This window comes from Panthera leo, chromosome B3 (genome assembly GCF_018350215.1).
Source record: "Panthera leo isolate Ple1 chromosome B3, P.leo_Ple1_pat1.1, whole genome shotgun sequence".
NCBI lineage: Eukaryota > Metazoa > Chordata > Mammalia > Carnivora > Felidae > Panthera > Panthera leo.
Genome location: NC_056684.1, coordinates 97,790,646 through 97,804,601, shown reverse-complemented (window position 1 = coordinate 97,804,601; position 13,956 = coordinate 97,790,646). Strand labels below are relative to the sequence as shown.

Genomic DNA, 13,956 nt, shown 5'->3' with positions numbered 1-13,956 from the left:
AAGGCTTGTGACAGGTTTTACCAGGATATTCAGCAGGCTTTTTCCTCTGGTTAGAAATTCAACTATCTTTCCTGGTACTGTGCGATCACCAGAATCTGCATTTAGCTCAGCACTCCTCTGCTAGCTGTTTTTGACGTACTTTGTATAATCTCGTGTTTGCTTATGGGCAACTTAGTATTCAACCAAAGACTTAAAGAGATCTCTTGGCATATTTCTGGAGCTCCTCCTTTATGCAGTTTTCTTATTTCTGGCACTCTGCCCTTCAAATTCCAACTACCTAAGCAGCTCCAGTCTTCAGTCTTTGTTTCCAACACCCAGTGAGGCTGGTACTCTCTCTTTGGATTCCACTTTCTTGCGTCCTAGTTTGAAAAGTGCCTCCAGGCAGAAAGCCAGAGTGAATGTGGATCTTGCCACCATGTATTTCCTTTCTCTCAAGGACAGTGCTGTGGTATCTGTTAGCCACTGCCTCAAAACAATTGCTTCACATAATTTATGCGCACATACATGTAACACCAATGTATTAGTTGTTTAAAGCAGAAGGAGAAATACAATTCCTGTTACCGTATTATGGCTAGAGCCTACATCATCTTACAGAGATAAATGAGTATGTATAATAGAAGACCTCCCCATCTTTGTATTTTCATACACCAAAGATGCACCCAAAGGTACTGCTGGTATTTTCTCTAAAACAAAACAACTTCAGGTCCCATCTACCACATAAAACAATGATACAGCATTCTTTGCCATAGTTATGGCTACAGTAGTTTTAGAAGAGTACTTTTCTTATGTGTTAAAACATCTTCAATGTTTATGAAACTCATTTTCTCTAGGAATTTCTTTTTAAGTATTGAAATTTGCTTGTTATATAATTCTTATTATTAAAGAGTGATATTTTCTCTTTCTTTACCATACTTAACACACTTGTGATTCATCTCTAGACCTGCTTGCCAGTATTTCTGGTTGTGACATAAAAAACTTTAGCTCATCTCTGTCTCAAATGAGTTGAAGTAGTGATTTCGAGTAGTGGTTTTGAGTTAAGATGTTTTTTATTTATGTTAAGAAATAAATCACTAATAAAGAGCTTTTTATTTTAGGTTATTTTTGAAAAGTAGATACTGTGTTTTATGAAATGTCTTCAATCTTTCTTTGGAAATTTTTATGACAATGCTTTTATTTAATGAATTATATAAGTACTTTGTATTACTTTACAAATCTTGTTTTAGGGATAAAGACAGCTGGATCCTTTTTGAAAATGATTTTTTAATGTATTTTATTTGCCAAGATTGTATTTGGGGATCTTGCATCTCTATGCTGCAAGTGTGTTTTTTTTTCTCTCTTTGATATTTTAGTCATTAGATTTTACAGTTTTAAAATTCTGTGTACTTTATGAGTAGATAATAAGCTATCCTTTTCTCTGTTTTAGAATATTTCATATAAAAGAGTAGGCCAAATAAAATATACATTGAGCAAAATATAATATTAAATTTCTGAATTCCATTGTAACATTTAATTTAAATAATGTTTGTTCTTTTTAGATAATTATAGGTAATTTGGGGAGGTTCATTTCTGCCATAAAGTTGTAGCCTTAGAACAGTGTGCAGCCTAGACAGGGAAAATCCCTTAGTCACCATTAGTTTTCTTAGTCACCTACTTTGATTAACTTTTTTAAATCTCATACACAAAGAATTTACTAAGTAGATTTGTAGTAAGCTACCAAATTGTTACCTTCTTCTGGTAAATATAAAGAAAGGTACTCTTGCAGTAAAAAAGTGAAAAAATTTTGTCTTCTTTCTTCTTTCCCCCTTCCCCTCTCCCCTATACATATGCTTCTTGCTACATTTCTGAAATTAACCCTTTAAGATAGAGTTTGTGAATATCTGTTACATATTTTGCAGTTGACAAATTACAGTTCGAACCTCCTCTGAGAAAAGAAACAGAAGCACGGGATGAAATGGTAGGAATTATTACTTCAGAAGTACTTTACACATTAAAATTTGAGAAAACTTACAGTCAGGTAAACTTTGACTAAGGATCAAAGTTATATATTCTTTCAAGCATTAATTTTGATACTGTATTTCACATATTAAAGTTTGAAAAAGCTTATAGTTAGGCATATTTTAACTAGAGTACATTTTGTAATATACCATTTTAACCATTCATATTGACCTTTCTGAATCTTTTGAAGGAGTTACCTGAAGTTATTAAATATATGGTATTTGATGTTGAGCTTTAAGCTCTAGGATCTTTTTTTCTTACAGACTCTGTTAGGTTTGTAGTATATTTTTGCATTACCTTACTGTTTTTGATATTTATTTGTTAATATAGCTTCTTTTTTAACCATTGCTCTTATATTTCGAAGTTACTGTTTAGTTAAACATTTTCTTATCTAAAAGGAAAAAGTAATAAATAGAGCAAGGTATTATCAGAGTTGCCTAGATGTTACCTTAACATTTACTTTATTTTTAAGCTTCGGTAAAGTATAATTTTTCGAGGAATTGCCTTCTGTTAATGGATCTCTTCATTCTTAACATTTGGAAGTAGTACTCTTCTTACTGTGTATATTGCTATATATATAATTCACAGTTTCTATGCCAGTGGGGAAAAAATAGTAGCACCAATAAGTTAATGATAATTTAATAATATGATGTTTCGTTTCCCACACTAATGGATTAGTGATGCAGATAATTCAGAGTTATGTTTTTCTGTTTATTTGGAATATACTAGCATTGGTAAAGAGGGCTTGTCACACTGAAACTATATTCGGTATGTTTATGGAATTTCTTAAGTTTCAGTCAACAGATAATGAGTCATTGACCTAAATATGTCAAATGGCAGCAAATCTAACTGGAGATTAAAAAATTGATTGAAAGCCAAGATGATTAACAATCATGACAATGAATATTTTCTTGAATCAAATAAAATGATTAATATCTGTTATAAGAGAACATTTTAAACTATTTTTACCTTCACAGGGAGTGTTATCAGACCCAAACTTTGTATTACAATGGAATCCTTTTGTTGATGGTGCAAATACTGGCAAGTAAGTTGTTTGCTAACTTAATATTTTACTTACATTTTACTTTATATAGGAACAGTATTGGGTGGGAACAATTTATTCTAATAAGTTTTAATTTTCATTCTTAAAAAAAATTGTGCTCTGCCTCATATCAGTGTAAAGCTTCTGACTTTTTAATTGCCAAAAGGCATCATGTGTTGATAATTAAGGTTTTCTTCTTTAAATTCAGCTTAGTGGATGTAATGTTAATTTACTGAAAGATGAGGTACATAATGTCATGGGAAAAAGTGCTGTAGGAGTCACAAAGCCCCAAATCCATTCTGCAGTATAGTTACTTATATTCTAGACCTGTCTTCCCTCAACAGGTAAGTTACAGGGCCGGCCCAGATGTTCCAAGCCTGTGCATTGGCTAGAGAGGTCTTTGGAAGTATAGATCTCTGCGGCCCCCACATTCAGCTTATAGATCTGGGGTTGGCACTCTATGACCTATAAGTCACATCTGGTCCACTGCCTATGTTTTGTACAGTCCACAAACTAGATTGGTATTTAGATTTTTTAATAATTGAAAGAAAATCCAAAGGAGAGTGATACTTCGTTATATGTGAAAATTATATAAACATTTTAGTGTCCATAAGGAAGGTTTGTTGGGATACAGCCATGCTTATTAGTTATGTATTACCTATGGCTGCTTTCACATTATAACAAAGAGTTAAGTACTTGTGACCACTGTATACACTAAAGTTTATATTTACTACTGTCTGGCCCCTTACAGAAAAAGTTTGCCAACCCTTGCAACAGAATACGGTCTTTGGGACTCGAATCTCAGAATCCTAAAAGCTTCCCAATTGATTACAATAACTCTAGATAAATAAGCGTATGGAACCAGTGAGCTAGATCAGTGATTCTTAAGTTTTGATGTGCCTGGAAGATCACCTGAAGGTTCTGATTCCATAGGTCTAGACGATACATATGGAAGTTTCAAGGTGATGCCAATATTGTTGATCTATGTACCCCACTTGGGCTAGCAAAAAGGGTTTGATGATATGGCCACTTGAATCTATGATTCACAGTGGCTTCCAACTCTAAAATTTGGAATCTGTTTTTTTACTAAGTTTAATTTTTATTACATACTAAATATGCAGAGCATAACCATAAAGTAAAAAGACTTTGTATTCATTTTATACAAATCTGTTTTATAGTCCTGCTAATACACTTTGACATAATGAGGTCTTAGGTCTTTCTATAGGTTTTAAAAATTCTCTTTATCATGATCTAAAGAATGTAAACAATTTTAATGCACATTTATTAGAGTCCCTATTTTATGTTACATTTACTACCATCTGAATTGCATTTTTCTCCTTGTGTTAGATCAACCTCAAAACGTGCAATACCACCTCCCCTACCTCCTAAGGTGAGCGACTTAAAATTTTTGAATAAATCCTTTTTTTAATAATAAAATAATTAAAAAGTAATTTCATTGAATTTGTTCAAAATTCTCTTAAATATGCTTTAGATAAATACAGTTTTTTTCAAGAGGGGATTACAAAGATGTAAAATATATATTAAAAAACTTCCTGAGAAATACAATATTTTAATAGCTATAAGAAAAAGGTAAAAATCACATACTCATTTGAGAAAATACTTGACTACATGAAGAGGAAACAAAGAGTTCATCATTTACAGTCCTCATTTAGTATGGCAATTTCCTATTTCAATGGAGTCATACTTCATTAAGTCCTTGCTTATTCCTGCTTATTAAATATTTTGTGGATTGTTTACATAATTTTATCAGTTTAAAATTATATCAGTTTTGGCTTAGGGATGATTAAAAAATCACATGGCAAGTTCTTAGTTGTGTTGGGACAGTAACTCTTGTTTATTTTTCTTAATTAGCTTAGTGAGTTGAATTACATAGCAAAAAGAAAAAATCACATACCTCCCCACCCCCTAAAGTCTTAGGTGGGTAATGATAATGAAGTGTTACTGTTTCATATCCAAATTTATTAAAGTACTCTTATGTCTTATTATCACAGCCAAGGATAAACAGCTACCCTGAAGACAACCTCCTAGATGAAGAAAAATCATCAACTGTAAAACGTTGCCCTGATTCAGAGAACAGAGCTCCCCAGTTTCTCAGAAGACAGAGTAGCCCAAGTTGTGGTCCTGTAGCTGAGACTTCCTCTATTGGTATGGCTAGCAGTGTCAGCAGTCCTGGAGTGCATACAGCTAGATACTGTGATCTGGGTAAATAAATCGAAGTGAAAACTGAAAAGAAAGCCATTTTCATATTTTAAAGAATGTCTTTGGTCACTCTTTTAACTGTTTAAAGCTTTCTGAAGTTACTTTAAAATTCCACGTGGGCAGACTATGAATAGATTCACTCCAAGTGAACCCTGATTTGATTTCTTAAGTAATATGATACGTCTTAGAATGATGAATGGATGTTCCTGCCCTCCAGAAGTTCAGGATCTGTAGCAGAAGTTACACTCTATGGGTACCTGTAATATTAGACAAGACAGCTTATATAAGTGTCTCATACAGTAATTAACTATAGTAATAGAAGATGAGAAATTTTTCAGGAAGATAAGGATAGGGCAGAGAGTGGGGGGCGGGGGGCTTGCAGAGCATTAAAGTGGATGGATCCTTCATTAGTGGGAGCCAGTGCTGACAGGCATGCCTGATGAGCAAGAAAGAATGAACAAATGCACTGACAACCTGGATTGTGTTGGAAGTATACTATGGGAGAAGTGTGAGCTTTTGAAAGGTGTATACTAGGAGATAGGACTAAAAAGGTAGATTGGAGTTCAGTTATGAAAGGCCTTGAATATATCAGGCCTGAATATCTGAATATCAGATTTCATTTTTCTCACAATATGGAAAGACGTTTGTTGTTTACATGGATTAAGACCACTGCTAGAGATGCAATGCTACCTCTATTGAACCTAGAGAACGGCACTGAAGATACTTTAACTCATCTGCCAGTAGAGAATATTTCCCAGTAAAGGATCACCCAAATGGAAAACAAGTATTGGGGGAAAGAGAAAATTATTTTTCAAGGAAGGTACTTATTTGTATGTTCATTCAGCTTTAACCATGATTCTTTTTAGGAGATGGTGATGGTATTTCAAAACTAATTAGTGAAAATACAGAAGGATCAGCACAAGCACCCCAGTTACCACGGAAAAAGGACAAGCGAGATTTCCCGGTAACAGGCATTTGGTGATTAGTTGTAACAATTACCGTGTTTATCATAGAGAGGCAGTGTCTGTTTTGGTGGGCAGGGGGCATAGTCTCTTTAATTCAAGAATTAGATAACTAAATTTCCAAATGTATAGGTGTTTTTTTTAAGGCTTAAGAGATCTTAAAGCATTAAAAATTATTTTTCCCACAGAAACCAGCCATCAATGGCCTTCCACCCACTCCAAAAGTACTGGTAAGGAATATTTTTATGTGAACTACTTGCCAATTTTCATCTCTTTAGAAGCAGCAGATTTTTTATTTGCTGTCAAGTATCTTGAGCTATTGAATGGAAGGATTCATAAAATACAAAGGCATAAATGCATTTTGATACACCACGAATCAAATCATGTACCCTAATGTGAGTGAGTTGGTTAGAACTTGGAAAGTTTTGCTTTTTGTAAATATGGCAGCTGGGTTCTCAGAGTAGCCTTGAAAGGCCAGTTTAACTTTAATGTGATGATATCAGTAGTACTGTGTCCTCTTCATTATATGGGTTAAATTCCTTTCTGCCCCTGAAGCCATTTTCACATTGAACTATACACAGTGAACGGGGAAGCTTATCTTAGTGCTTGTTCTCTGGCTCTCCGAGGTGGTTCAGCCAATCATATGAATGGGATGCTTTATAAATTATACCTTTTTATTCAGTAAAAGTCTAATATGTAATGTAAATATTAGTCTTTTTGTCTGCTTCACTATTACAGAGTAACACTGCAATTACAATCACTGTGATGTTGCTCAGTAATATCATCCATTATTTCACATTATTAAATGTTAGTCCTAAAGATAAGTGGGGACTTAAAATTCCTAAAATAGATCACTGACATATGTAGATGTTTTGGTAAATTTGTTATTTTTGCCCTGAAATAGTAGATTACACAAGGCAACAATAGGAGACTCTATTGTTAGAAGTCGTTAAATGATATCAAAATAGGAATTTTGGTAATGAAACCATAAACATATGCAAGTAAGAGTGAATTTAGCATTTTGTAATCTTAGCTGATTTCTAAGAATATATAAAATTACATAATCAAATAAGTCAACATTTCTTTCTTTATAAATAAGATGGGAGCATGTTTTTCCAAAGTTTTTGATGGCTGCCCTTTGAAAATTAATTGTGCAACATCTTGGATACATCCTGATACAAAAGGTAAAATTTCTGAACTTTTTTTTTAAATGTTTATTTGAGAGAGAGAGAGAGAGAGTGCGCGACTGCCCGCACTTGTACATGTACATGTGAGCTGGGGAGGGGCAGGGAGAAAGGGAGAGAGAGAATCCCAAGCAGGCTCCCCACCACACTGTCAGCGTAGAGCCCGACAGGGGCTCTGTCTCACAAACTGCATGTTCTTGACCTGAGCTGAAGTCAAGAGTCGGGCACTCAATGGACTGAGCCACCCAGGTGCCCCTGAAATTTCTGAACAAAATTATATACACCTCTAATAAAATATTTATTATGAAAAAAGATATTTATGATCAGTGAACTGAAGTTATTTAAAAATATTACTTTAGAGACTAAATAGTATAGATACCTGCAACAACCTAAATTGGTAGATAAGAGTTTTGGTTTAACCTTTAGAATTTAAGAGTATATGGGAACTGTTCTGATTAAAGGAGACTGAATAGACATGCCACAAGTGATTGCAACCATAATTAGGGATTTTCTGTCATATAAAAGGACAATACTGGGACAGTCGATAATCTCAATCAGTGAAGTCATTACAGTAGATAATAGTATTGTGTCAGTGTTAATTTCCTGATTTTGAACATCGTACTGTGGTTATATAACACTTCCGTTTTTCTTTTTTTAAGATGTGCACACTGAAATATTTAGGAATTAAGGGGCATCATGTTTGTAACTTAAACAGCTCAGAAAAAAAAAATGTGTGTGTGTAGAGTGAAAAAAGGATAAAGCAAAAGTGGTAAATGGTAATATTTGTGGAATCTGTGTGAAGGATATTCAGGAATTCTTTGTACTATTAAAACTTTTCTATAAATCTGAAATTATGGCAATATAACAAAATTTATTTTTAAAAATTTATACTGTATGTTTTTAAAGTGAGGAAACCTAATACATAGAGGTAAAAATTTGGAATCAAATAGACCTGGGTTTGAATTCCTGCTCTGTCATTACTATATGACTTGAGAAAGAAACTTTACACCTCTTTTCTCAGTGTGATCATTTTACAACATAAATACTGTTACTACTCACCTCACTGCAAGGAAGGAAAAAGCCTGCCTACCTGAGTGTCTGGCAATAAGCAAACAGAGTAGGCAAAAAAGGGTGTTCAGGAAATGTTTGTTTCCACTTTAACATAATAATATAGACAAGTCATATAATTATCTGCTTTAAATGCTACTGTTAGAAATATAACAAAAAAAAAGTGTTTTTATCAGTAAAGGAATGGTTTTTTGTGTGTTTGTAACTTTTTATTTTGATATAATTTCAGACCTAACAGAAAAGTTAGAAAAATAGTGTAAGAAACTCCTCTATACTCAGAATCATCAGTTATTTCTATTATTTATCTATATGTGCATTTTTTTTCTGAATTACTTGAGAGTGGCTCTGTGTACTTCATTTTGTATTTCCTAGGAACAAGAATCATCTCTTACATACCCACAGTACAATTGTGAAGATCAGGAAATTTATCATTGATTTAATACATAGTCCATATTTATTTATTTTTTGATTGAAGTATAGTTGACATCACAGTCCATATTTAAATTATTGTCTCAATAATATTCTTTATTGTCTTCCCCCTTCTTTTTTCCCCAGTCCAACAACATCTAATTCAGGATCACAGGTTTTATTTAGCTACCACAACTGTTCAGTCTCCTCACGTCTGGAACAGTTCTTCAACCTTTCTTTGTGTCTCTTGATCTTGACATTTTTGGAACTATCTATTTTGTAGAATGTCCCTTAATTTGGGTTTGTTGATGAGTCCTCATACTTAGATCAAGTAATGCATTTTTGGTGGGAATATGAAAGAATTGTGCTCTTCTTAGTGCATCCTATCAGAAGGTACATGCTGTCAGCTTGTCCAAACACTAGTGATATTAACGTTGACCATCTGGTTAAGGTGGTGTTCACTAGCTTTCTCCACTGTCAAGTGACTATTTTTCCCTTTTTAATTAATTAGTATTTACTTGATAAGTAATATGGAATACATTGAGACTATATAAATATCCTCTTGTTCATCAGACTTTAACCAACTGGTTTTAGCATTTATTGATTGTTGACAATCCACTGACATCCACGGACAATTTCTCTTCTTTTCCATTTATTTATGTACCTATATTAGTTTGAACTTATGAATTTTATTCAGGGAGATATGATCTATTAATATTATTATTTATTTTAGCGCTTAAATTGTCCCAGAATTTTTGAGCAGGGAGAGTTCCTATGTTCTTTAGTTTAATGTTTGATCACTTCCTACCTTTCTGGCACAGGAAGATTTCTAGGCTCATCTTACACTTTTCTTGCCCCAGAATTGGAATCCATCTTTTCTCCAAGCAGCCCTGGTTCTTTCTAGTGCAAAGTAATATATTTAGGAACCAAGATCTGGACACTAGGTATGCTCATCGTTTCTGGTGTGTCATGATTTATAATTTCTATTTAATTTATAGTGTCCTTCAAAGAGTATTTGAGATACCTGGCAAAAATACAGTTACATTGAAAAATCTTAAGATATGACAATTATGTTGAAAGGAAGGATTATATAAGATAAAGCTAGAGTGAATGAGTAACAGAGAATATATCTGCTTTTAAAAATAAGATCAGAATTGGAGAAAAATGTAAAGAAGATGGCATGAACTCTAGAAAATAATTTTTCTTCGGATGGGTGGGTGGCCAGCTAACTCTCAACACCATTAAAGCACAGAGCCATTTTATTTAATTATTTCAGAAAATGATAGTAAATTCTGGTGATTTATCTTAACTGTTTTAGATCAGTACATTATTTTTGGAACTGAAGATGGTATTTACACATTGAATCTCAATGAGCTACATGAGGCAACGATGGAACAGGTAATTTAGGAGTTTTAACTCAAGAAATTAGTGTGGGTGTATTGGGTAAAAGAAGTCTTGTAATTTTAAATCAATTTTTATGGGCTTCAGTTGTAATGTTTATGATTTAAATATTTAAGGAGATGAAATTGTATTCTTTACATGTTCACATTACAAGATTTTTTTTGTAAAGTTTCTGTAATTTACTAAAAGGTAGAAAATAGTTATTTTTATACTATTTCATACTGTTAGAATTGGGTGTTAAAGCATAAGGGAATGAAAACTGGAGAATTTTAATTCCCTTCTTTTTTTTTCTTTATAGTTATTTCCACGGAAATGTACTTGGCTCTATGTTATCAATAATACTTTAATGTCATTATCAGGTATGTATATAATGAAAATAATGTGAAAAATAAACCATAGACAAGCAGAGAAATGTAATATTTTTAATTAAAGCATAGTTGACACAAGAGAAAGATAATTTTAATAGACGTTATTTTTTAAGTGTTATTTGTTTTACTATGTATAGTAACTTTGCAACTTGCAGATGTTTTCTACAAACTTAGAATGGGAAGAAACTTTGAGAAAGGACCCTGTGTTCAGTTAAGGTAGCACTTCCCAAACCTGTCCAGGATGTAAACACCTGAGGACTATCCTGTTGTTGTTACCTGAGGCCATCCCCTTCCACTCAGACTCCTCCACCCTCACTGTCGCTATCACTGTGTGCCTTCCATGGAGAATTACCAGTGGAAGGGAAGGAATCAGAGAATCTTACTGCTCCCTTTCTCTGTGATCTTGAACAAGTGACCTTCTCTTGGCCCCAGTCTTCTTAATTGTGAAATGTGGACAATGTTAACAATAGCAGCCCATGAGGTTGCTGTGAGGATTAAATGAGACGATCTCCAGAGTGCTTATTAGTAAACAGTGAAGACTCGCACAGACGTGTGCTGACAAAATTCACATAGGGTAGGTGGTATTTTAGGCCCTTTTTTTTTTTTTTTGCAATTCTTACCAACTAAAACCTATTTCTTTACATTTTAAAGTGACTAGAGGTTTGCTGTTCACTTTCATTCTAATAGAGCACAGGAAAGTTAGTTATTTCTCTCTGTCCCTTAATTAATAATCCTAATGCTATCAGCTATTAAAATAGCATTCACCCCTTTCTCTATTTAGAATAATTATTTTAGTATTTCTCAAATTTTGTTCAGTTCTCTGTATGTATTATAACTCGACTCTTATTTACTGTACTGTCAGGCTTTTCAGTATTGAGTGTACCTTTCGCTATTTACGCTTTTTTTTTTTTTTTTAAGTTTATTTTATTTAGAGAGAGACAGCACACAGGGGGAGGGGCAGAGAGAGAAAGGGAGTGAGAGAATCCCATGCACGTTCCACACTGTCATTGCAGAGCCCAATGCAAGGCTCAATCCCATGAACCGTGAGATCATGACCTGAACTGAAACCAAGAGTCATATAGATGCTCAACCAACTGAGCCACCCAGGCACCACTAGCTACTTATGCTTTAAAGCATCAGTGCTGATACACAGCCTTACTGATAGGCAGATTATTATGAATTGTGGCCTATTTAAGAAATGTAATTTTCATAATTTTAAGTGTGTGTATAATTTGGGGCACTTGGGTGGCTCAGTCGATTGAGCGTCTGACTTCAGCTCAGGTCATGATCTCACAGCTTGTGAGTTCGAGCCCCGCATCAGGCTCTGTGCTGACAGCTTGGAGCCTGGAGCCTGCTTTGGATTCTGTGTCTCCCTCTGTCTCTGCCCCTAACCCACTCACATCCTGTCTCTGTCTCTCTCAAAGATGAATAAACATTAAAAAAAATTTTTTTTAAATAGCTTAAGTGTGTGTATAATTTAAACTCTTCCACTAATCGTTGCCTATTAGAGATTCTTCAGAAATTTGTATATTTGAGCTGATGACAGTGTTTACAAAGAGCATATTATTTGGTTGCACATAAGTGACTTCTAAAAAGCTGGGGTCCTTGTAAGAGTACTTAATCTCTTTGATTTTAATTATGCTTCCCCCCAGTTTTTTTTATTTCTATTACCAAAATATTAATATATTACTATTATGAAAATAAACCCAATTCTGTTTAACAACTCTGAATTGTATACATGTAAAATCACTTTCCTGTAACTCTCTGTTTCTATCCCTACTCCTACCTGTCCTTGGATATAAGCTTACAAGCCACACAGAGACAGGACAGCTGGGTGGCTCAGTTGGTTAAGCATCTGACTCTTGATTTTGGTTCAGGTCATGATTTCACGGTTCATGGGATCAAGCCCCGTGTCAGGCTCTGTGCTATCAGCACAGAACCTGCTTGGGATTCTGTCTCTCCCTTTCTCTCTGCCCCTCTCCTGCTCACTCTCTCTCTCAAAATAAATAAATAAATAAACTTAAAAAAAAATCACACAGAGTACATCTTACATATTTATAAAATAACTATAGGAAAATGGGGAAAAATTAGCCTGTAAATTAGATCTTTCCATATTCTAGTTGACTTAATGAAGGTAAGTAGCAGAGCTCAGCAGAAGAAAACATGATTCTGCCTATGGGTCTGTGTTTGTGTGGATGTGCACACATAAATATTACATGCGTGTTCTAGTTAGGGTAGCTAGCTATGTATATAAGGGGGCAATGGAGAGTAGAAGGGTGTGGTATGGTGTTAGAATGTTTGCATTCCGAGAAAATACAAAGACTTCTATTGAGGATAAGACTCAACACTGTAGCATAAGATTATATCATATACATTTGACCCTTGAAAAATGTGGGTGTTCAGGGTCACTGACCCCTGGTGCACTCGAAAATCCCTACATAACTTAGGACTCTCCAGAACTTAACTACAACAGCCTACTGTTGACTGGAAGCATTATGATAACATAAAAGGTTGGTTAACACATATTTTGTATGTTATATGTATTATATACTACATTCTTAAGCTAGAGAAAAAAATGTTGTTAAGAAAAATCATAAAGAAAATACATTTATAGTACCATACTGTATTTATTTTAAAAGGTCCATGTGTAAGCACGCAGACCCACACAGTTTGGACTTATGTTCAACGGTCAGCTGTGTATGTTTTCTGATAGTAAAATGACAAATACTGTTTTATGTTGTTATAGTACCATACCATATATAATGAGGAATCAGAAGATGCTTCCCTTATCTCCCCCTGCTTAACACAGCTATGGTTTTGATTGTATGGAAATTGTAGCTCCATTATCCTTGTATTATAGCATACAATATTAGTTTCTTTACTTTTCTTAGTATTTTAATCTGTTGTTATATTTATAAGACTTCATTCACAATTAATTTTAATCCGAGGTGTTTTGAAAAATAATTAATAAATAGGTCTATCCCAGAAAGATAGTGTGTATAGTTTTACAGAATTCTCCATGTTACACTAAAATATTCACATGTGCATCATTGTAACTCAGTCCTCTGTATAACAGTGTTTAACAGTTTTTCTTTCTGTGCTGGCTTCATTAAGGCTTATATATATTCTGCCCAGAACACCTGTTAGTCAGAACATACCCAATTTGTGCATTAGAAAATGCAGTTATCTGCTTTCTTAAAATTCTCTTATCCTTCAAAATGGTATTAACTGGGTGTTGTGTTTTTTTTGTGTTTGTTTTTTGTTTGTTTTTTTTTGTATGTGTTTTTCTATTTTGCTTGGCTCTTTGA

General features: G+C 33.9%; 1 protein-coding gene across 3 annotated transcripts in view; it reads left to right on the top strand.

Moving 5' to 3' along the window:
- Positions 1-13,956, top strand: part of MAP4K5 (mitogen-activated protein kinase kinase kinase kinase 5) — a 110,487-nt gene that overhangs the window by 79,647 nt on the left and 16,884 nt on the right. For 2 of the 3 annotated variants that reach the window (XM_042943182.1, XM_042943181.1), the window contains exons 15-23: positions 1,896-1,954; positions 2,973-3,040; positions 4,385-4,427; positions 5,050-5,260; positions 6,124-6,221; positions 6,408-6,449; positions 7,319-7,403; positions 10,198-10,277; positions 10,579-10,639. In XM_042943182.1, coding sequence (XP_042799116.1) covers positions 1,896-1,954; positions 2,973-3,040; positions 4,385-4,427; positions 5,050-5,260; positions 6,124-6,221; positions 6,408-6,449; positions 7,319-7,403; positions 10,198-10,277; positions 10,579-10,639 — 747 coding nt within the window. The remainder of the gene's footprint in view (positions 1-1,895; positions 1,955-2,972; positions 3,041-4,384; positions 4,428-5,049; positions 5,261-6,123; positions 6,222-6,407; positions 6,450-7,318; positions 7,404-10,197; positions 10,278-10,578; positions 10,640-13,956) is intronic. The other variant, XM_042943183.1, reaches the window with a different exon arrangement.